This window comes from Protopterus annectens, chromosome 7.part0 (assembly GCF_019279795.1).
Source record: "Protopterus annectens isolate FY-2018-M chromosome 7.part0, PAN1.0, whole genome shotgun sequence".
Taxonomy (NCBI): Eukaryota; Metazoa; Chordata; order Ceratodontiformes; family Protopteridae; genus Protopterus; species Protopterus annectens.
The window spans coordinates 1,551,767,698-1,551,790,646 of NC_056739.1; the positions used below are offsets into that span (position 1 = coordinate 1,551,767,698).

At 38.1% G+C, this 22,949-nt stretch overlaps 1 protein-coding gene across 1 annotated transcript in view; it reads left to right on the plus strand.

Annotated features, from left to right (window-relative positions):
• Positions 1-18,656, plus strand: part of ABHD14B (abhydrolase domain containing 14B) — a 121,456-nt gene extending 102,800 nt beyond the window's left edge. Inside the window, exons 3-4 of the mRNA XM_044078100.1 lie at positions 5,870-6,111; positions 18,034-18,656. Of these exons, the coding sequence (XP_043934035.1) occupies positions 5,870-6,111; positions 18,034-18,216 (425 nt within the window). The 3' untranslated portion in view covers positions 18,217-18,656. The remainder of the gene's footprint in view (positions 1-5,869; positions 6,112-18,033) is intronic.
• The last annotated feature ends 4,293 nt before the right edge of the window (positions 18,657-22,949 follow it).

Consider the following 22,949-nt stretch of genomic DNA (forward strand, 5'->3'; position numbering starts at 1 on the left):
GGTGTGAAAGAGCATGATGCAGAGGACAGGAAGAAATGGGACAGGAAGAAATGGAAGCAGATGATCTGCTGTGGCGACCCCTAACGGGAACAGCTGAAAGAAGATGATTCCTTTATTATAAAAGAACATTGACTATATCTGTCACATGGGCCAGTGCCCATAAGTGAAGACGGAGGGTCACATCCACTGTTTTCAAAATGTTGTTTAAAATGTTTCCCGGTTTTATAGGTAAAGACTGGTTCTTTCCCTAACAAGCCATATTATTTACCTTAAAAAAATATTCCAGTTTCTTTTGACAATTGATCTAATGTCCCTAAAGTGTTGGTTATACCCAAGCACCAATGCTTTCTCATTCTTAACATCATGACTCACTCCTCCACATTTTTCCATACCTGTTCCTAGCAAGGATTTAAACCATATACCATCCTTAGTGTACTTCTTTACTCCAGCTACCATTTTTTCAGGGTAACCCCTAATTAAGAACATCTCCTTAAGTTTCATGAGTTCACATCATATATCCCCATATTCTGATGTCATCTTTTTTAGCCTGTTTTCAATTCTCCAGATGCATGTCTTTGGAGAACCTCTTGCTGCATCTTAGCAATATGTATAGCCTGCCCTTTTACCAAAATTTTCTTTTGGAAATGTGGATGGTTACTGGAGTAATGCATAACTGTTGCAAAATGTTTCCTTCCTGAATAAGTTAGATTTAAAACCTCCAGCCATGTGAGAGATAGAAATGTCCAAATAACTGATCCTTTCCTTATTTCAACAATTAATTAAAATAACTAGTACATCAATCTCCTCTACAGGCCCATCCCACAAAATAAATATGTCATCCAAATACCAAAGGGTTGTTGAAGACATGTTCATACTCCCACCCTAACATAATGATGTTCGCAAACACTGGAGTGCAGGCTATACCCATTGCCACACTGGTGTTTTGTTGATAATATTCACCCTTGAAGAGTAAAAAGTTACTCTCCAGGACAAGTTCGATCGACTCAATAGTGACGGAAACCAACTCCTTCGGTAAAGTAGACTCTTGATGTAAAATAGTCTGAAAGTAGTCTAACCCCTCTCTTCTACCTCAAGAGGGATTATTCAGTTTTTGATAATTAATTAATTAGTAAACTGAGAGGAGCAGGAAATTGTAAGTGTATTTAACAGTGTGAGGTGTGTTATTGGTTTGTTTGAAGTCTCCACTCACCAGACGAAAGCACTTATTATTTTGGATATTTTTAAATAAATGATCAGCCTTTAACCTTTGTGTAGAGTCGAGTTTGGCATATGTTGTGGAATATAACTTGAGAGGTAAGTCTTTGTAAACTTTGAATGCTCCTTGATTTGTTATGAATTATGTGCTTTATTTCTTTCAGCTACTATGGATTACATATGTGGACTTTATGACTGTAAACATTTATTGCTTAATTCTGATTATCAGCAGCCAGCTATTTTCAGGCATTCAGAAGCTTCACAGGTCAGTGTCATCACGAGCCAACAGACCTATCAGACTGCAGTCCGTCCCTCACTTGCTGTTTGCAGTCCTTTTTGGCTATGTGAAGCAGGGCATAGAGTTTGTTTTGTTTGTCAGACTTACCTCAGCTTTTAATTGTTTTGTGCAACTCCACAGGTAGGCTGTATGGAATCAAAGATTAGCTAAGTAAAAGAAGGAATGAAGGGTGGAGGGCAAAAGTACTCCGTTAACTAGAACTAATAAATAGGACTCGTGACATCTCACTCCATCAGGTATTATTTAGTAATGGCTTTTACATTGCTTAGCATAGACATGTTAAATTATTAAAATCAAGAAGTAGACCTTATTAGTACAGTTCAAATAAACAGCTCATTCTGAAGCAGTATGCATATATACAATGTTCAGACAGTTGAAGGCAAGAACTAAAATGCCATCCTAGTGCAGGGTAGAATTTAAATATCATTGGTTTAATTAACTATATACAGGGTTTGGGGAGGTGCAAGGCTAAAGATAAGACATTAGGCAGAAATGTGTAGCTAGGTACTGAAAATCATAATTATGTATATCTATATATATATATATATATATATATATATATATATGTGTGTGTGTGTGTCTGTAGATAGATATATAGATAGGGAGTATTCTATGAATGGGAGAGGATAAATGGAGGAGTGGAGAAATGCAGGTTGAATGAGTAGAAGAGAGAGAGAGAGGAGTGATAAGATACTTAGCATGAGGGGCAGGGTTATGGCTAGGAGCTTTGAGGTCACTGAGGCTTGGAGGTCTAGGGAACTTCAGGAGAGAATATGAGAGCTAGACAACATAGTAGGTTAGCTAGTTAGGTGAGAAAGGACAGGGTCTGAAGAAGAGGCAGCAAGAGGAGGCCAGTTGGATGATCAAATGAGAAAATGTAGGTGAGGAGGGCAGTTAACAGGAATGTGGCCTGAAATTTCTAGAATACAGACAAACGTGGTAACACAGCAAAAGGTAAATCAAGAGAGTGGGAGATGCAGCCGAAGGAGGGAGAACAATGAAAAAGAAGCCAAAGTGAAACAAGAGGCAGACAACAGTGGTATAGTGAATGAGAAGCAGAATCAGCAATGGATACACAAGCAATAGTATCAGACCGGAAAAGAAGTGGGCAAGGATGGGTCCTCAGCTGTATAGAAGAGAAAGTGTGTGTTTGTGAGAAAGGAATGGATCAGTTTAGTGGGTTTTAAGAAGAGATTATGGGGTGGAATCAGATGCAGCACAAGGGAGGTAACTAGCAGAGATAATGAGGACAGCTGGAACAGTGCTTCTAAATGGGAAACGTTGCTAGGTGACTAGTGATACTGGACAGGAAATGAAGGAACAGTGTTGGGGCAGAGAAAATGATTTTGCTGATGGGAGGCTTGGGGAACTAGAGGAATCAGAAACTTGATGAGGGGAACATGAAAGATCATGTTGCAATGAAAATGGTCTAGGGCTTACACTTTAGTAAGACATCTGAGAAGGTTATCTACAACAGTTGCTAAGAAGGAGAGCAAACACATGCTGTGGGGCCTGTAAGTACTAACAATCTGTCAGAAAAGACAGTTGAGGTGGCAGGCAGATGTCTGGATTTAGGGTGCAAAGTATTATCCTCTTGCTAGGTTTTAGCTGCGTTAACAGTCAGTGTACTAATGGAGGATGGTTTAAGATTGGTAACTGGATTGGGTAGGTCCCCTTTCAGAAAGATCTGTTCTGTGTCAAAGTTAGGGTCTATCTTAGCCCAGAATAGATAATCAGTGTGCTTGGCTGGAAATGCACCTCTTTGTGTGTACCTTTAAACTAAAAAAGACAGGGGAAGATTGTAAGAGAAGCAATAAAAGAGTAGGTACGCAAACGGTAGACAAAATGTTAAAACAGACACAAAGCATAATGAAATAAACAACTCACCCTGATTGACTGTATAATATTACTATGCAGTGTAAGGGACTCGGGTAGTAAAATGGGAAGTTGAAAGCAGTAATGCAATACAAGGGTGTGGATATTGTTGGTATCACAAAAACCTGGACCAGTAACAAGAACATGCAGGTAAGCAAACTGGATCTGAACCTAAGATAAGTGCTTTGGTTGTTAAAGTAGAGAAAGAGTGTGTGAATATGCTGCTCGATGAACACTGAATATTTGTCTTAGGGTAGTGGATTGATGAGCTGGAGAAAAGATTCATAGGCATGCAGTCCATGAGACCATCAAGCAACCCAGTCCAAATTACCCGTTGCCCCAAACCACAGTCTGGTTAAGTGACTTGTTCAAAGTCACACTGTAGGCAAATAAAAGCTGAGGGAATCAAACCATTTACCACAGGAAGTAGGTCGTTAACAGATCATAGCCTAAATCCTGACAGATGAGGGCTTTCCTGCCAAAACCTGAGAGTGAACCAGGGACCTTTACATCTTCAGTTTAATACATTCTGAAATGAGTTATTTGAGGTCAGAGATAATATTAAGGGGCTGGAGATAAAATAAGGGAATGAACAAGCTAATAGCAATTTTCCCTTTCTCTGTGAGGTCACCAAAACCGTACTCAATATTTCGAATGTAGTGCCCTTTAAAATGGAAGAATGATTTCAACAGTTGTGGAATCTCCACCAACACTGTATACCAAACATACTACTGGGCTCTCACCTTTCTTTTTTTCAGTTTCATAGCATGTTCAGTTTATGGTGATTTATTAGAGCAGTCTGGACTTCCTTGGGGCGGAGCAGGGGAAAGGGGTGGAGAGGGACAGTTATATGGGGGAATAACAGCATTAATTGGAAGAATTTGACTAATAGGATAACTTCTCTATAGACATCTTCATGTGCTTTTATGTGTGTTTAGGTGCAACTAATGACTTTCTTCCAGATCAGTACTCTACTGAATAAATTTCTCCATAAATAAATCTCGTATTGTAGCTATTCATAGGCATTCCTCCCTTTTTCCTGAATTAATGTTATTTTTATTGAAAAACTCTCCATGGAGGCTTTTGTATATCTCTAAGGCTGAATATGTTAACTCCTGCACTGTTGGTTACAGTATTTACATATATTAGTCCTGCGACCTGCAGCTACAGTGGGATAGTATGACCCAAATAGGCTCAGAAGATGGACTAGATTTAAATGAAGGGACATGAAACTAGCAATGGTAACACCACTAGTTTACAAATTGAAATGCTCTGAACTGCCACATTTTCTGAGTTAATGTCTTAAGGAATACAGTTGTAAGCCAGTTCTGTTGTGTAGAGAGTTAAAGCGCTGATTACAATACAGGCAGCCTAGTTTTGAGCTGTGGCTTGGGTGTCTGTAGGAGCTGGATGGCAGTGAGTCGCTGCTGCTGTCTCACCCATCTTGGGATATGGGAGGTGGCTGTGGCTTGTCACTTGGGTGACACACAGCAGGAGCACTAGGTGCTGCATCTATGGGTCCTGGCCCTATGGACCATGTGCTGCCATCATACAGATGTATAAACCACAAGATTCAGAGTACAGAGGCACACTCCTCATTGTTGCAGTACACTGCAGAGCTTGGAGAACTGCCAAGGGGATAGTAGAGTTCCAACAGGGAAGGGAATACCGCCCCCTCACAGTACTAGCAAGCTAGCCAACTCCCAGTGCTGGGGGAATGAATGGGCTAGTTTGAATTCCTGGGCAGGATTAAATGGGTTGGAGGGATCTTACCTAGCCTAAGGATGTTCTGCTTTCACCCTCCATGAAACAAATGGACCAAATAACTAAGGGGGCCATCAAGTTGGGTCCTGTAAGGATGCAAAAAAAATGCAGTGTAATCTTCCCCGTGCTGAGTAAATTAATTAATTATGGTGTTACTGAATTTATTTCAATCATTTTTTCAGACTCTCTTTTTAAATGGTTCTATTTGTAAAATTGTTTGTGCCTTGTAATCCTATATCAACATGCTCAGCACTGGGATTATTATAATCTTCTTTCTAAAATATCCATTTGTTTGTCATCCAGTAATGACTAAATGGAGCTTCTAATTTCTTCCTTGTTTCCATATACCTTCTACTTTTACCATTGCTCCCAAGTTATATGCATTTCTATATTTAAACAGTAAATAATATTAAAAAGAGAATAGTACAGAAGCATCTGTATAAGTATATACTTAGTGTTCCTTCTTCATTTGTATGATATCTTAAATTCTAACTAGCCAGATATTCTGAATGCTTCCTGTTAATATTTGTCTTATTCTCTAAAGCTTTCAAAGTAGATGTGATTTGGTCTTGCTTCTTGACACTGATACATGATCATGGCTGTAATTTACTGCACAAATATTGCATGGAAATTTCTTCACAAAGTTATGTATTAGCCTTTGCATTTGCATTTTTTCTTCAGCCTAGAAAGATTTTTGTTTTTATTTTTATTTTCTAGGTCTAGGAAAATCCAAAGATTTCAAAGGTCCTGCCCCCATTGGACAGCTGGCACCTGGCTCATTTTTGAAGAGTATTGTGGAAGGACTGAAACTTGGGTCAGTAGTTGTAATTAGTCCATCTTTGAGTGGAATGTATTCACTGCCCTTGTTGTTTGAACACAACGAGCTAGTGAAAGGCTATGTCCCAGTTGCTCCAATCTGCACAGACAAGTATACATCTGATCAGTACTCTACCATTAAGGTAATTATTTGTTAAATAAGTTAGCAGTAGGCCTTGATGGATGTTATTAACTCTTAATTCTGTTTTTCTACCTGTTTTAATAGTAAAAAGTGCAGCAATGTTAGAAAATGCTTGATGCCCTGTGTGTCTTTTAGCACTTCTCAGTTAATGCAGTGCATGTCATTAGACCCATTAACTAGATCATTAGACCCCATTAATAGATCATTAGACCCCATTAATAGATCATTAGACCGATTAACTAGATAATTCGACCCATTAACTAGATCATAGCATCCTCAATGAAACTATGTTGCATGATAAACCCTCAAAAGTGAGATCACATGAGGCTGCAGTCTAAGAATGAGAAAGTGTTCTTTAAAGTTTTAATATGCTTTCTAATTTATTTCTAGCTTTTATAATCCATGTAACTCAACTAGATATTATTTGCTGAATTTCCTGTGAACTTTATAGGTACTGCATATTTTGTACTCCTGAGGATGTAAAACAAACATTTTTCATCTTTTTGTTTTAATTGGTGAAACATAGAATGCATAATGGTTTTAAATAAAGTATGTTACTTTATTGAAATTTCATTCTCGACCTTTAAGGTTACACTTAAAAGTTACTAAGGACTCTTGCTGAAGATGTAGTTCTGTGACAAGAATTGTTGTTTTATTATCTAGCATTTATATGTCTTTAAATGGGAATTTTGAATTTTATGATTACTGCAATGACCCATAGGTCAGAAAAGTAAACTAAATAGTTATTTGGTTTGAGATCCAATAAACTAATCAAATTATGATGTAATTTGATGGTTAATGACTGATATTTAAATGCAAATTACTGAAAAGTTTCAGTTGAGATCATAAAACAATGAGACTTCCAAGATGGCTGCACATTCTAGCTCCCCCATTGTGAAAACAGTAACTCATCAGAGAAGGCCAGTAGACTTGTGTTTATGGGTAAATTTCAGTAACTGGCTAATAAGTGCACTGCCTGGATGCCAGGATTAAAGAAATACAGAAGACCTGGAAACAATTAGCTACAAAAAGTGAGGGAGAAACACTGGCTGGGGTAAGTTCTGCAGCTGTTCATCAAAAAGCAATGCAACCTTCACACATGACTTCCAATGGCCTACAGGAAGACAAAAGACAACTGCATACAGACCTGGTTAAAACAAACAAAACACTGATGGGAGTATATCAATACAAACAACAAAAAGCTGGAAAAAATGGAAGAAGCTTTAAACAGATATTCAGATGAAATGATAAAGCTGCAAAAATCAGAGGTTAAAATGAAGAAAAAGCTGGATGAGTATAAGACTGCTCGGGAAGAGATGTTTCAAAAAATAATAGAATTAGAGGATAGAGCACATAGGGAACACCTGAGATTTTTAGCTATACCAGAGAAGCTGGAAGGAACAGACTGCATTAATTTTATGAAAGCACAAATAAGCAGCTGGACTGGTATTCATCGGCAGGAGTTGTTAATTGAAAGGGCACATTGTGTGCATGTTCCAAACCTAGCTCTAAGAAGGCAACCTAGATCTTTAATAGTAAATATACTGGCTAAGGGTCTTGTCACCCCTATAGTGCCTGTTTTAGGTGGTGTTCCAAAGACCAAATTACCACCATAACAGCTGTAAATAAATGCAATCTGAGGGTCATGCTGCTCAACGCTAGAGGTCTAAATCTCAAGATGCACTTGCTTGAAGCACTCCTCAAAATTGGGAACATCGACATGTGCTGTAATGGAGACCTGGTTTAAAGCAGCAGAAAGCACCCCTGTGCTACATGGCTATAACTTATTCCACACCTTTTGTCCCCAGAACATGGACCGAAGCTCCAAAGGCAGTGGCATCTCCATATTGGGTGGCACAGTGGTGCAGTGGTTAACATTGTCACCTCACAGCAAGAGGTTCTCCGGTTCGATTCTCGGCTGGGGTGCCTTCTGTGTGGTTTGCATGTGTTCTCCTGTGTTCGCATGGGTTTCGGGTTCCCTCGGTCCTCCACATTCCAAAAGACATGCATCTGGAGCATTTCTCGGCCTCCTCCGCTGAAACAGGCTCTCTGAAACCTAGTCCCGTCATATTCATAAAGGATATGCACACCTCCAGACTAGTAGCTCAGCATAATGAATCAGAGATACTTCAGATACAACTAACAGTGGATAAGACGGCGATTCAGGTTGTAGCCTGCTATAGGTCCCCAACCATGTCCCAAGACTCTCACTCCACGTTCTTAAGCAGCTTGGAAACTATTAGGGTCCAACCTAACAGTCTCATACAAATAAATTGGCTACGTTGCTCCACAAGGGGGGCCCATGCCCACACCCTTTGTGTATGTATGTAGACATCATCAAAGATAAAAAAGTTTAGATGTATATAAATCCACACATCTATGGTCAAGAGTTAGTCCCTCTGGGTGACTTCAACTACTCCTCTATCAACTGGGAAAACTACTCCTGCACCAATACACTTGCCCAATGCTTCCTGGAATTCATTAATCCCAATGTGCTGGACCAGCTCATTTTTACCCCCACTAGAAGAAGCAACATCCTTGACCTGAGTATTACTAACATGGGCAATCGTTGCTCAACACCAATAGTCAATATCTCCCTGGTTAGATCCAACCACAAATTACAATGGAAATCCACATCTCACCCACACCACCAGCAAAGGTAACCACCAAGAAAAACTTCTCCAAAGCTGACTTTGTGCTCCTAAAAACAGAGGTGGCTAACTTCACAGCACCCATGCAAATGGAAAATAGGTGCATGACCACTGAATCATACACCAATGCACTGTATGAACACGTACATAAATGCATGGAACTAGCCATACCCAACAGAACCAAGACATTCTCCTCCAAAAGAAGGAAGCCAGTCTGGTGGTCCCCTGCCATTAACAAACTCTACAACAGAAGGAAGAAACTGTTGCAGAAAAAGGTGAAGTCTCAAGACTGGAAAAACTATCTTATTAGCCGCAATAAAAAGTTGAGATCCCTCATCAAAGCCTCTAAAGCTAGCTATGAAGGCAGAATTGTGGCAGACAGTAAAAACTACCACAAAGCCTTCTACAGTTATAGCAAGAATCTCCATGGCAATACCCAGATTTGCTCTCAGTTACTGCACAACGGTACCTCCTATACTGAGACAACAGATATTGGCAACATACTGGCCGACAGATTCAGTGCCAACTTTACCACCCCTCCAAAGGACTAATCACAATACCGGAAGAATGCCAGGCACCCATCATTACTGCAGCACAGGTTAAAGCTGCATTGTCCAAGGCCAAGAATACAGCTTCCATGGGACTTGACAATATCCCTGGCTATGTTCTACATGAACTACAAAGTGAACTGGCACCACAACTGTGTGCCCTGTTCAATCACAGCCTCACCTCAGGCTTTGACCCTACCGAATGGCGCACTGCTACCATTATCCCTGTCCATACAGGGAAGCAACTACCCTGGGAATTATTGCCCCATTTGCCTGATTAGTCTGATATGTAAGGCTATAGAGTGCACCATCATGGACCTAATTAACAAGGATATAGGGAATCTCCAAACTCTGGATCCCACACAGTTTGGTTTTGTGAAGGCTAGATCATGCCTGCTCAACCTGGTTGATTTCTTTGAGTCAGTCACCAGAGCTGTGAATGAGGGCAAGGCAGTTCATACAGCTTGCCTTGATCTGGCCAAGGCCTTTCATACCATCCCCTCACTCAGAAATTATTTATAGACCACCAAACTAGGCATCAACCCCTATATCACTAGCTGGGTTGCAAATTGGCTCACAGAACCCACAGTGTGAAAGTAGCAAACTCCAAGTCAGAGTGCCATCCAGTCATGAGTGGAGCCCCACAGGGATCAGTCTTGGTTCCCTCCTGTTTGGCATCTACTTCTCAGAAGTCCAGGCCAACATGGAGGGACTCTGGCTGTCCAAGTTCGCTGACTATTGCAAGCTGGGAGCCATTATTAACTCGCAAAGTGATGTAGACATTCTACAGAAAGGCCTCACTGAGACCATCAACTGGTGTCAAAACCATGGCCTTAAGCTTAATGCCAAAAAATGCATAGTCATTCCCTTTGGGAAAAACTCAGTTCCCACTAATTACCACATTGATGGTAGCCCACTGAACACTGAAGGCATAAGAGATTTGGGGACAGAGGTTGACCGCAATCTCTCCTTCGACCACCACATTGCCACTGTGATCAGAAAGTCCTATGGGGCACATCTCATTACCAAGGGTTTTGTATCCAGAAAGTGAGAGGTCATCATCTCTCTCTCTTCTTCCCGCATTAGACCAATAATAGAGTATAATCACCCATTTGGCATGTACCTCACTAAACACCTGCAACAGCTGGAAAGGCCACAAAAGTACCTCACAAAGAGGATCGTAGGCCTTAAACACATGCCCTACATGGACAGACTCAAAAAACTCCAGCTTTTCTCTGTCTCATATCGTCTATTAAGAGGCAATCTCTGCTTGACTTACAGAGCCATGTCTGACCCAGCCCTGTTAGAAATGTTACACCTAAAAAAAATCCCAATCCCTCTGCACCACATGCTCCAGGGACCTCAACCTTATTACCATAATCAAACAAACATGCTGGAGGGACAGGTTTATAACCCAGAGACTGCCCATGCTCCCATACATGTCAAGCAGTGCACCTCACTGGCCCTTTTCATGATAAATCTTGATGAGTGGATGGGAAATAGTTCACTCTAGGGATCATTGCAATGGCTCTACTTGATAGAGGTGCCTGGAACTAAAATTAACATGATGCCAGGGCACTTCTGTGGGCTAGGCTTGTAAAGGCTCCAGGGCCATTGGCCTAGTACACACATATGAACCTATAAGATGCAGTCCTACCAGCAGAAAGAGTTGATTCTGACAAAACTGTGGCAGAAGGACAAAATACTAAAAGTGAGAGACAGAGTGCTCATGGAGAATGGTTACTCACTGTACACCTTACAAAAGAGAAGTAAATTCATTCCACTATTCAGAGAATGTTGAGATGCAGGTGTGAGATTCAAACTGCTGTATCCAGCGTATCTAAGGTATTATTCCCTGGAGGGACAAAATCATTGTTTGATGAAATGCATGCTAAGTAGAAAATACAAATGTTTGTCCAACAAAAAACAGAAAGAAAATCTGCATCTTGTTCCTCTGGTAATAAAGACCACAGAGAAGACTGTACCTGTGAAACCTTTTCCAGTATTTCAGTGGAAAATGGAGAGATGGAAGGGAGTATGAGAGATGACTAGAAGAATCGAGAGTACATTGTAAATGAAGCAGAGACAGGATTTGGGTGATGGAGAAGAACAGTAATAAAACCAGTAACTTAATGTGGGATTACAATGCAGTAATTATATTTATGAAATATGACAGAACAAGAAATCCTGGCAATATTTGACTTTTGCAAAATTTGTTGGATTTGTGGAGGTCTGTAAAGTATATGTCCTACTTCATGTCAGTAATGTTCTGAAAAATGTTTTGGGGAGGGGAAGAGGGGGAGAAAGCTAAATGTAAGTAAAGAAAACACTTTCTTGTCTTAATAGTACTGTATTTGTGATGCATAGTTTTCTTTGCATGCTATTTTTAAGTGTAATGGAGATAATCATTTTCTTTCTCTTCTCTCTGCGTATAGAGTTTTGAGAAATACAGGCAATGCAATGATAAAAAAGGAAAAAAAACAAAAAAAAAGTTGATATTGATGTGCTTTTTTCGTTCTTGCATCGGGAAATGACTGGCTTAAGGAACTTAGATTGATTGGATTAAAGAGACAGCAAGTAAATGAAAACGAACATATTATGAGGCTTTGTTTCCTAGCAAATGCATGCATACTAAGTAGCAATTCTGTCTCCATGGAGATACTCTGATAAAGAGAAACTGGAGACAGTCTGACGGAAGGAGATTGGCTGAGGGAAAAGAAAAAAAAAGAAAAGAGAAATAAGCTAGGACATAATGTTATCTGAAAACAATCAAGGGTTTTCCCATCTGTGAGAGCTTTAAAGATAACACAAAACAAATTAGACTTGAAGTAAAGTTTTCTTTCTTTTTCTTTAAGTTTTTAGGGGCGTAGGCACTGCAGTGGGGGAAGGGTGGGAGGATAGGGGGGAGGGTCTGATTAAGAGAGTATGACTAAAGAAAAATCAGTGTGCTTTTTCCCATGCTTGTATAGGGAAATAATAGGGTTATGATCCTAGGCATTATCCAGTAGCAAGTTTATTACAAAGCATGTAAATGAAAAAGAATACTGAATGTTATAAGGCTTTTTTCTGGTAAACAAGGTACCTTTAGCAGTTTAGTATCTGGTTTGCATGTCACTAGAAGACAATTTGATAAAAATAAATGGTATGGAGAAAGTATTTACTGATGGCATTGAAGTGTTTTCTCAGCTGGAAGAGCTATAAAGATACACAAAATAAAATAGCATTTAGTAATAGCACAGGCTGTACCATGTGTCTTAGCATGAATACCCTTTCTTTTAGGTTAACTCTGGCCTGTCTGTGTGGCTATCAACTTAGAACTTTTTTTCTTATTAGGAAGCAAAAACTTCAATATTTGAAGATGTACATCATTTTGTGTGTTATTATTAGGTTAATAGGGTTTATTTTTTTTGGGGAGTGGGGTTTATTCTGTTTGAGAGCTTTCAAAAAAAAAGTTATGTAAGATGTGGCATAGGCGCAAATGGATATGACAGGAAAAAAACATATAAAAGACCAACCTGCTGAACAGTGTATGCTTATAATATATAAAAGTTGGAACTAGACATTTAAACAAAAAAGTAGTTATACTTAAAAGGTGATAATAACTATATAAGAAAATGATGATTTCTGTAATGTCTTTCAATCTGAGTGGACTTAGAGATGAATATAAAAAAGAAAGAGTAGCAAACCTTATTAAAAATGCAGAGTGCAAATAGCTATGCTACAGGAGATGCACCTGGAAAGAACTGAACATGTGAATTTGATAAAGAAAGATTTTCAGGATGGTTATTCAGCGGAATATCTGGGGCAAAGGAAAAGAGTACTTGTATTAATTGCAAGAGGAGCACCAGCAGTGATAGAAGAGGAAGCAAAAAGATAATAGTGAACGATACATAGTACTAAGGGGTTACTGGCTGGCGATGAGGGTTACACTGGCATGCTTTTACATTCTACCTAAACTAGAAAAATGAAATCAAACTCTAGACCAACTTTTCTAGAAGTAGTGAGTATAGTAACAGAGATAAAAACAACTGCAATTGGGATCTTTGGAAAAGGGAAGGAGCAAACTACATAGGAAAAAATGGGAATTGTGGGAACAATATATGCAGAGAAGTAATGAAGTTTAAGAAGTATGATTTGAACGAGCCATATAATGCTTAACTGACAATGACTGGATAGATTATAAGTGATGTATAATGTTTGCAACTAAACTTTCAGTGGTGTCTGTGATGTATAATGTGTGCAACTAAAGTGATATCATTTTGTTTGTTTTTCATTTATATAAATGTAAGATTGTCTGTCATTTGTGATAATTTAATAAATATGTTTATTGGAAAAAAAGTGTGATTATAAAACATTAAATACACTCAGCCAGAATCAGCAGTCACTGTAAGAACTATCACTAAAAACACCCCCACACGCACATACCACACCACACCACACATATACTACAGGTATATTAAGAAATGTCTGAATTACTGCAGTTCTGATCTTGAAGTGCCAATTTTGTTATTCACACATTGGCAGTCTTGGGTGCAGTCACTGATCACTAGTGAATCAAACACAAGCCTGCCACCTCTAACACCATATGCTCACAATAGATATGCAGTTTCTTTTGTTTTGATGTGAAGAGGATGAAAAGTATTTATGCCCAAAATCTGGAATTTATGTCCAAAAATCTGAATGTGTTAAGGAAATTCCAAATACTTCTGCCACATATGTTGTTTGTTTTATTTTATTTATTCCACATTTTAAGCAGAGTATGCATTAATCCAGAGAGGACAGATTTTATTACAGAAGCTTGTGTGTACAGTTACAGAATAACAAAAAAAAAAAACTGCTACTTTGGGCTACCTCTAAGTAAAAAAAATGTTTTGATTGCATCACACTTTTCATGATTCAGTGTGACATGCCTTGCTTATATCATCCAAAAAGTTACCTTATAAATATCCTTTAGTTCTGTGATGTCTTTGTCTTTTCGGCCATAGATGTAGACATAAACTAAAACAATACACAGTATAGTTGGACTAAAGAAAACAATAAATAAAATAAGCAGATAAAAAGCCAAAACCAGACTTGATTCTTCACAAGATTCAATTCAGTAAGCGCTTTTGTCTCCGCAATGACAAGACTTTTTCAGACTGAATAAAACACAATTGTACCTTCTTTAAGTACTCGTTAATTGCAGTCACATGACCCATATGCTTAGTGCTTGAGCCCCTTTCTTTTCAAGTATGCTTCAAAATCTTCCCAGCTGTTCAGTCTGGGTGGATAGCATGCATTCAATTTAACTTGCCATGAATATTCACGCCAGCTCAACTCATCTTCAGCATCAAATATATTGTCAAAACCCTTTACATCAACTATAACTATAAATTTGAAATCAATAGGAGACTTACTCACTTTGTAATGTCTACCCAAAGCATTGTTTTCATCCCCCAACTCTACAGCATGTTTATGTTCATACATTCTTCTACATAATTGTCTATTATTGTCTCCAATTTAAAAAGAGCTGAAGGGTCTGCAAATTACCAAATACACAACATACTTCAATTTGCAGGTGTAACATCCCCTTATACAAACTTTAAAATGATTTATATTGATTCACATAGGTTGCAAGCTAAACACTTGTACTTCCCTGTAATATTACTTACAGTTCTGTTACCACTTAATCTCCCTTGAAAAAAATTCCCCTTTTTTGAACAAACACTGGATGCTCACCAATTATCTTATGTATATCCGGAACACTTTTAACAATTTTCCAATTGTTATTAATTATACCTTTGACAGCTCTGGCATCCACAGTGTTACTGATTTGCATGGAAACATTAAAATCAACACTATTAACCTTAGGTACAATAACTTTGTTCTTCCTAATATCAACCATTTCAGTGAATTTGTCTTCTACCAAAATCCCTAGGATAACCTCTGTTAATGAATATATTGCATAAATTAACCCATTCATAGAAAAAATCTTCTTCCTTCATAGTTAGTTTGTTGACTCTCATCAGCTGGCCTTTAACTACAATTTCTTTAATCTTCTTTGGATGCATACTACTAAAATGTAAATATGCATTATTTTGTACATTCTTTTTGCTTATAATTGTAAAAAGCTTCCCATTATATTTGGAAACTATCACATCTAAATAAGAAATACTAAATTTGTCATGTAGCAATGTGAATTTTAAATAAGCGCTGACACTGTTAATATATTTCAGAAATTAACTGAATGAGTCTACTCCCCCTCTTCATATCATAAAGATATATCATATAATAAAGACATTGTCAATAAAATGTTTGTAGATAATATTTTCTGTAAATATGTCCATTAATATATTTGCTTTTTTCCATCAGTTCATAAAAATATTTGTGTAACATTGCTACTCCATTGGTCTGATGGTAAGTGTTGTTATTGAACTTAAAACAATTATAGCTCAAAATAATATCAAGCATTTCCATCAAAAGACCTACCGTGTTATCTGAAAAAATCATAGAACTAATTAGCTCTACTGTTATTATTTCCATACCCTCTATGTTGGGTATTACTGTATTTAAAGATTTAATATCAAGGGTAATTAACAAGTCAGAGTCAATTACATCAACATTCACAATTTTATTGAAAAGTCAAACGTGTCTTTGATGTAAGAACTACTTGACTGTGTCACTCGTAAATGTTTGTCCAGAAAAATTGACATGGTGTCCATTTTGCCTCCCTCACTGGCAACAATGTGTCTGAGTGGGAGATTATCCAAATCTTTATGGATTTTTGGTAAACCAAAAATCCTGTTGAATCTAGGAGCCTCATTTCTTAAATACCTTCTGATGTTTTCAGTGATCCTACCACTATAAAACCACTCTCCTATAAGTGAACCAACTAAAGAAAAAATATTTTTTTTGCATCTGTGAAAATCACTGGCCTATAATATTTATTATTTGCCAGCATATCTAACATTTTGCTTTCATAATCTACTCTATCCATCAACACCAAACAATTTCTCTTATTAGCTTTCAGAATTAATGCATCATTGTCATTAATTAATTAATAGAAGACTTTTCTTTCCATAACAGGCATATTGTAATGTCAGTGCTGGGGCTTGTTATCTAATAGTTCTATTATTTGCAGTTCAGTTGTCATTAAAAACATTTCCAATTATTTTTTAATGGTGGATTGAAGGTACTGGGCTTAAAAAATGCATCGTCTTTCTTTTTATCTCCACCGTATAAGAATTTGAAGTTTCCTAACATAATCACTAAAACTATTAATAACATCACTTTTGCTTGCCCTACTGGCCGAAACGAAATTCCAACCTTTGCTGAGAACTTTACAAGCTTTGTGACTCAAAGTCAATGAAGAAAGATTCAAAATTTTGAAGACACAATTATCAGTGCCTGAAACTTTTAGTTCCTCTGTTTTTTCCATTTCTTCTTCTAGAATCCCCTGTTGTATGTGTTCATTGATGAGGCTGTTACCTCAGCCAAAGTTTTTTTGCCATTCCCTTGTTTCTGATACACTTGTACCGCTTGGGAATTTTGAGCACATTGAAAATTTGTATTATTGAAAAAAAAAACAAAAACTGCTAATTTGGGCTATCACTAAGTAAAAAAAATTTTGATTGCATCAGACTTTACATGATTCACTGTGACATGCCTTGTTTATATCATCCAAAAAGTAAACCTATAAATATCCTTTGGTTCTGTGATGTTTTTTGGGCCATAGATGTAGACATGCATGAATGTACTATGTAATTTAACTCGCACATTTTGGAATCTATGAGTTTTTTTATTTCTGATTATCTTATTATTTTAAGTATTTATTTTTAGACTGATTTCTTAGATATTTGGCTGATGACTCATTAGAAAGACATATTCCCACAGAAGTCTCATACTTGATTCCTCTAAAGCCCATCTTCAGTTCCTTCTATAGAAGGATGTTCACCTTCAAAATTCAACAATGCAACTTAACCTAAACCCAGAGAATTCAGATTCTCTGTGTAGGGCCAAAAGGGAGGATGTCTATTCATGCTCTACAAAGCAGACAAAACATGGGAATTTACAAGGAACACTGAGTTTGATGTTTTTTAATAAATGTTTTGTTTAGATTGCATAGTCAAGAAGTTACTTGCTGTGTATCTGAAAAATGTTGTACTATCAGAATTAGAATAGAAAGTTGCAAATGTATGGCATGGAGGTATAGTACTTTTAGTGGGGTACAAGAGGAAATACATTAACCATTACCTGCTGCATGTCTAGTAAGTAGGTAAGACAGCGAAATGTGTGACTGGTGTCATCAGTCAGTCCTTTCCTGCTGTAATATATTAGGAATCACTTACATTTGTATGTATTGTTTACTTTGCTATAGGTATAGCCAAGTAACACCTCTTATTTATATCCTGTGGGGACAGTCCTGTTTTCACAATGTGCATTTACTTAAAGCATACCTCTTACCTTGTCACATAGCAACCAATATTTTCAGATTATCCTAAAAATAGTTCATTGTGTCTGTGGGTTTTGTCTGGTTATTTATCCCCACTAAAGAATAATAATAATAGTAATAATAATAATAATAATAATATGGAAAGTACAAAGAGTGTGTATGTTTGTATGTTATATATTGCATTTTACAGTATGTAGCAACCTTTGTTTGCTTTGGTAAAACATACAGCCTGTCGCGCCTTTCTATCTATTATCTAATGCATTATCTTGCTTTTGTGCTTTATCTCTCTCTAGACTCCATCGCTCATTGTATATGGTGATCAAGATGCTGAGCTTGGGGAGTTGTCCCTGAACAACCTGAAGAACATAGTCAATCACAGAGTGATGGAGATGAAGGGGGCAGGACATGCTTGCTATCTAGATAAGCCTGATGAATGGCATCATGGCCTACTGGAATTCCTAAACAGTCTCTCTTAACATGACTTATGGAATTAATGATACATTGGCTTAACAGCTCACAGGATATTGAAGCTTAAAATAGGGTACCTAAAACATGCTGTTAATAAACTGTTGTGAAAATCAACATTGCAGGAGTTTAGAAAAAATGCTTTTTCTGATATTGTAGTTATGTTCATCTTCAGAATATGAAGTCAGATGTTTAATGTAAAGTAAATATGAGGCCTCCAACATTATGTAAATCTTCAGCATATCAAGTCACATTTTAAACTTCTGCAAGTTAAACATTAGACCTTTGACATTTGATCTGAATTCTTTATAATGTAACTGCTAGATGTGACATGATACAATTGGCACAAGTGAGAGATAAAAAAATGTTTTATAGTAAATATTAATTCTGCTCTGTGACTGTTTTTCCTAGTCACTAAGTTGTTGGGTAAAATACATTTTATTTCAATGCATATCAGTCTACAGTTTTGTACATTTTAAGATGATGGAAAATTTGGAAATCATCTGAAAGGACCATGTATCCATAGGCGCCGGAAGCTGTTGAAGATGGGGGGTGGGGGGCACTTAGTGATCTAAAAAGGGCAATTTTTAAAAAAACTATTTACCATCACAACATAGGTTCACTTGGCGGACATTTTAAGCTTAACCAATTTCCCTTTTGGTTCTTGAATTAACATTTCCTGATTGGTCTTGCCTATCCCATGGCTGATAATTGTACGTTAGCCTTAATGAGAATAACTGTGATCATGCCATAGATAATTTCAGGGGACTCGTGTAAAGGACACAGCATTTAGGAACTGCCTCTATCCAGTAGTGGCATGGGGGCAATCCTGGAGTACATTTTCTATTACCCATCCTTAGATCAAAGTTGCATTTGAATATGGACAGGGATGAGCTTTGTTTTACTTGAATGGATAGTCTGTAACCCCATGCCGCTCCAGCAGAAACCCCCTCCCCAGCCACTCCAGTGCTCCATTACTTGGCTATTTCTCGTCAGTTACCACAAGCACTGTTCAAACCTGTCAGCTTGTATACTGTTTTCTTATTTACTTCTACAGTAATTATAGAAATTGAAATAAAATAGCACATACACTGAGCCACTTGCTAATGAAAACAGACTTAGCAGGAGCAGTTAACTTCCCTTCCCTTGAAACTCACATTGATTGAAAGGGCATGAAAACCCACATTAATTTATCATCTGGCCAGTAGAGGACTAAATTAACCTCTGGATTGTTTTCAAACCATAGGCTCCTTACACATTTTTAGGGCTATGTATACATATATGCATTCTTTGATTTACTTTCCTGATTGTATTAAATTATATCTCTTGTATAATACAGCACCACTTGTCAAAATGTGTTTTAAATTTGTAGTTTTCTAGTAAGCAGTGAAACAAAATGTATGAACCAATAATGACAAAACTGCCAATTTCAGAAATTTTCAACCATAAAAGGCCACTCAGACTTCTGTCATTACAATCCACCAATATCAGTAAATATGCAAAATCTCTGCAGAAGTAAAGTCATCTAAATAATTCCACATTAAAGGGATCTGTAACTATTGAAGAGGTTGCTGCTAGCAAACAACTTTATTTGTAGATAAAACAATGAAATATAAAGTGCCTGTTGTAATGGAATAATACATGGCATATGTTACATTAAAAAATTGATAAGCTAGTAATATTGCAGTAGGGAATGGATCGCAAACTGATAACAGGTTCATAGTTTTACTGGGTAACTCCTCCAGAGGAGGACATTCACAGGACTGCAGCATCCACTCCCTTTAAAGTACAACACTGTACAGTATCAGTGATCTATCTACGTACTATGGGAATAGAATCCTCAGCCTTCTGCATCAAAAGGAAGTATACTACCTGTTGTGCTACCAACAATGCAAGCAGACTTGGCATAAGCAGCACTAAACTTATCTTCCCCTGAAGCTCTCATCTTGTAAAATTCTCACTCAACTGCTTGAATCACATGTGGTGGTATGGGTAAAGAATTCAGGCTTTTGTTTCTTGTGCCTAAAGTACAGGGTTTTAGCCTGAGTAATGCTAACCACCAGATATACGTAAATGGGGCGTGCACACACACACACACCCCAGCCAGCAGCATATATCAGAAACATCTCCTTATCTGAAAGCTGTGCCTGAAACACACTCTCCTTAATAGCTGTACAGGTAATGAAAGTTTAAAATTTCATGCCTAAGTATGGACTGTGTTTGGCATAAATCCATAATGCATGCATGGGTCCTACAGTTTTCCTTAAAGGTGCCATCATAGAATTTTTGTTTTTTCATTGCCACGGGGCTAGACAAGACAAGATCGTCTTGTAAAAGTGGGGGGGATCTCCCTCCCCTCAATGGTTCAGGTGCCCTTACATGTGTCAGTGATTTATAGCAACTCAGGTATGTGCTGCTGTGCAACACAAGACATACATACTGTGAGGTGTGCTATTTTTGTGGGCAGACTTGGAATCAAAGTGCTACACCAAGGAGTAGACTTGCAGAAGAGAGGGCAGTCTAAGGTGAAAGAAGGTTGATATAAAAACCTATGAAGGATGATAGTTCATGGCAGACTGCATAAAGCTTTGCTATTATTAGGATTATATTTAATTAGTTGTACTACTGAAACTATTTGTGCTACACTGTGTTTTGCCTGAGAGTCATTTAAATAAGTCCATGACTTCAGTTTAAAATACAAATGCATAACAAATCTTATCCTTATATGTACTAAGCAAATTTATAGCCATGCTATTCCAAAATTTTCTTCATTGTTCTAAAGAGAAGTTTCTAAGTATGTGACAGGACACTAGTTATGCTGCTTTTCTAGCTGAAATGCTGCCATCTTTTTACAGACTTGCTATATTTTAAGCAAACCATTTGATTCAGAAAGCTGGTGTTGACTTTTGGATGATATAATATAGCATTTGCTTTATTTAGGCAAATGCACTTTCTACTAGTTTCTTTCTAAAAGGATTTTGGTTTGAAAAATATGTAGTACACTTGCTTCTCTTAAAAATTCCTGTGCTTTTTTTTTGCAAACTTCACTTGTGGAAAAATCATTCTGACCAATGTAAACATTAAATATTTCTAATCACTCATGTAAATTGTTATATGGCCAGATTCAATAAAGCCTACATGGTCCATTTATACTGAATGCATGTCACAGTGCTTACACGGTTGTGCACTGTCTTAGAGGCAGTAAGTAGAGCCTCGTAAACGAGGTAAACACAGTGACATGCTAATTACAGCATACACAGCTGAATTGTATGCTAATTAACCAATCCAAAATGGAGGAGCTATTCAGCAAGCTGTAAATCAACCATGTAGTCTCAGTACTGGTTTTCCATGTGAATTCCAAAGCTTATTGGAATACAGCCATGGAAAGGAGTTTACACAGAAATAATGTTAGGGGCTGCTGTTGCTTTAATTCTTGTTTATGTGTAACAGGCTGAAGTCTGTGCTGCTGCTGCTAATAGACCATGGCCAAGAAAGGGAAGAGTTTTCAGACCCCATTTAACTTATCACAATCTCCATGATGTGGAAATTGTAGAGTGTTACAGGGTGGATAGAGGCATGCTACAGGAACTACTGCAACCTTTGTCATCCTCCACTCAGAGCCAGGGCAAACCAAGAGGAACCCATACCAGTGGAGACAAAAGTATGTGGAACTGCCTTTCAGAAACCAGCAGGGGCCATGCTAGGGGTGTTATAGCTATCAGCATTCAGGGGCCTCCATCAATTCCTGAATGCTATGTACCAGCATGTCAGTGACCACCTATATTTTTCCCATACGTCTGAGGACAGGCCCAGAAATATGCAGGAGTGCTAGCCTGTAGCACACTACCCTGATGTACTATGTGCCATAGATTGTACACATATAGAAATTAAGGCACCACCCAGGGAACAGGGAAGGGACTACATAAATAGAAAGGGCGTCCACTCTATTAACTACCAAGTCATGAGTAATGCTAAGGGAATCCTCTTGAACATGAGTGCTGGCAACCCAGGCAGTTATCACAACTTGCATATCTCGCACACCTCCCAGCTGTATCAGATTTCATTAGGGGGATATCCCACAGGGTCATTTAGCAGGATGTCCTTCAAGGATGCATCTGCAGTCCTTACAATGGTCACCCGCCATAGCTGCAGTTATTCGGGTATAAAGGCATCAGCCGCCGCCATTTTCCTCAGTCGCCTCTTCCAACCTGGTGGAATCGGGCTCTACAATCCTCCTGCTCTTGCAGTTTCACAGGATTATTATCTGACATCCTCCCCTATCTCTACCCCCCTGCATGGTGTGCTGAGCTGCATCCGCACCCATCACCATGTCCATTGCCCCCAGGGCTAAAGCAGCTAAAAAAAACTACTAAATCTGTGCCTAAGTAAACCACAGGTTGTTGTAGATGATGTATTTAATGATGCTTGTACTGCTCCTGACATTCCACCTGCACAGTTATCAGAAGGCATGCATGGTTAAAAGAGCAGGCTTTACCAGACCATGTTAAATCAAAAAACTAGATGCTCCCCATGGACAAGCTCTCATGTTTTGTTTGGCTTCCTGCAACACAGGTGCTGAAGAAGATGGAAAGGAAGGCAAATCTGTCCAAACAGTGAAAGATACAGGTACAGGTCCAAGGTTTGGAACAACTAGAAGCACCCTTAAGGGGGAAACTAGCTTTTTTCAGTAAACTGGCATTACATCACAAGAGACAAGTGGATTTTGCAAACAATAGACAAGGTT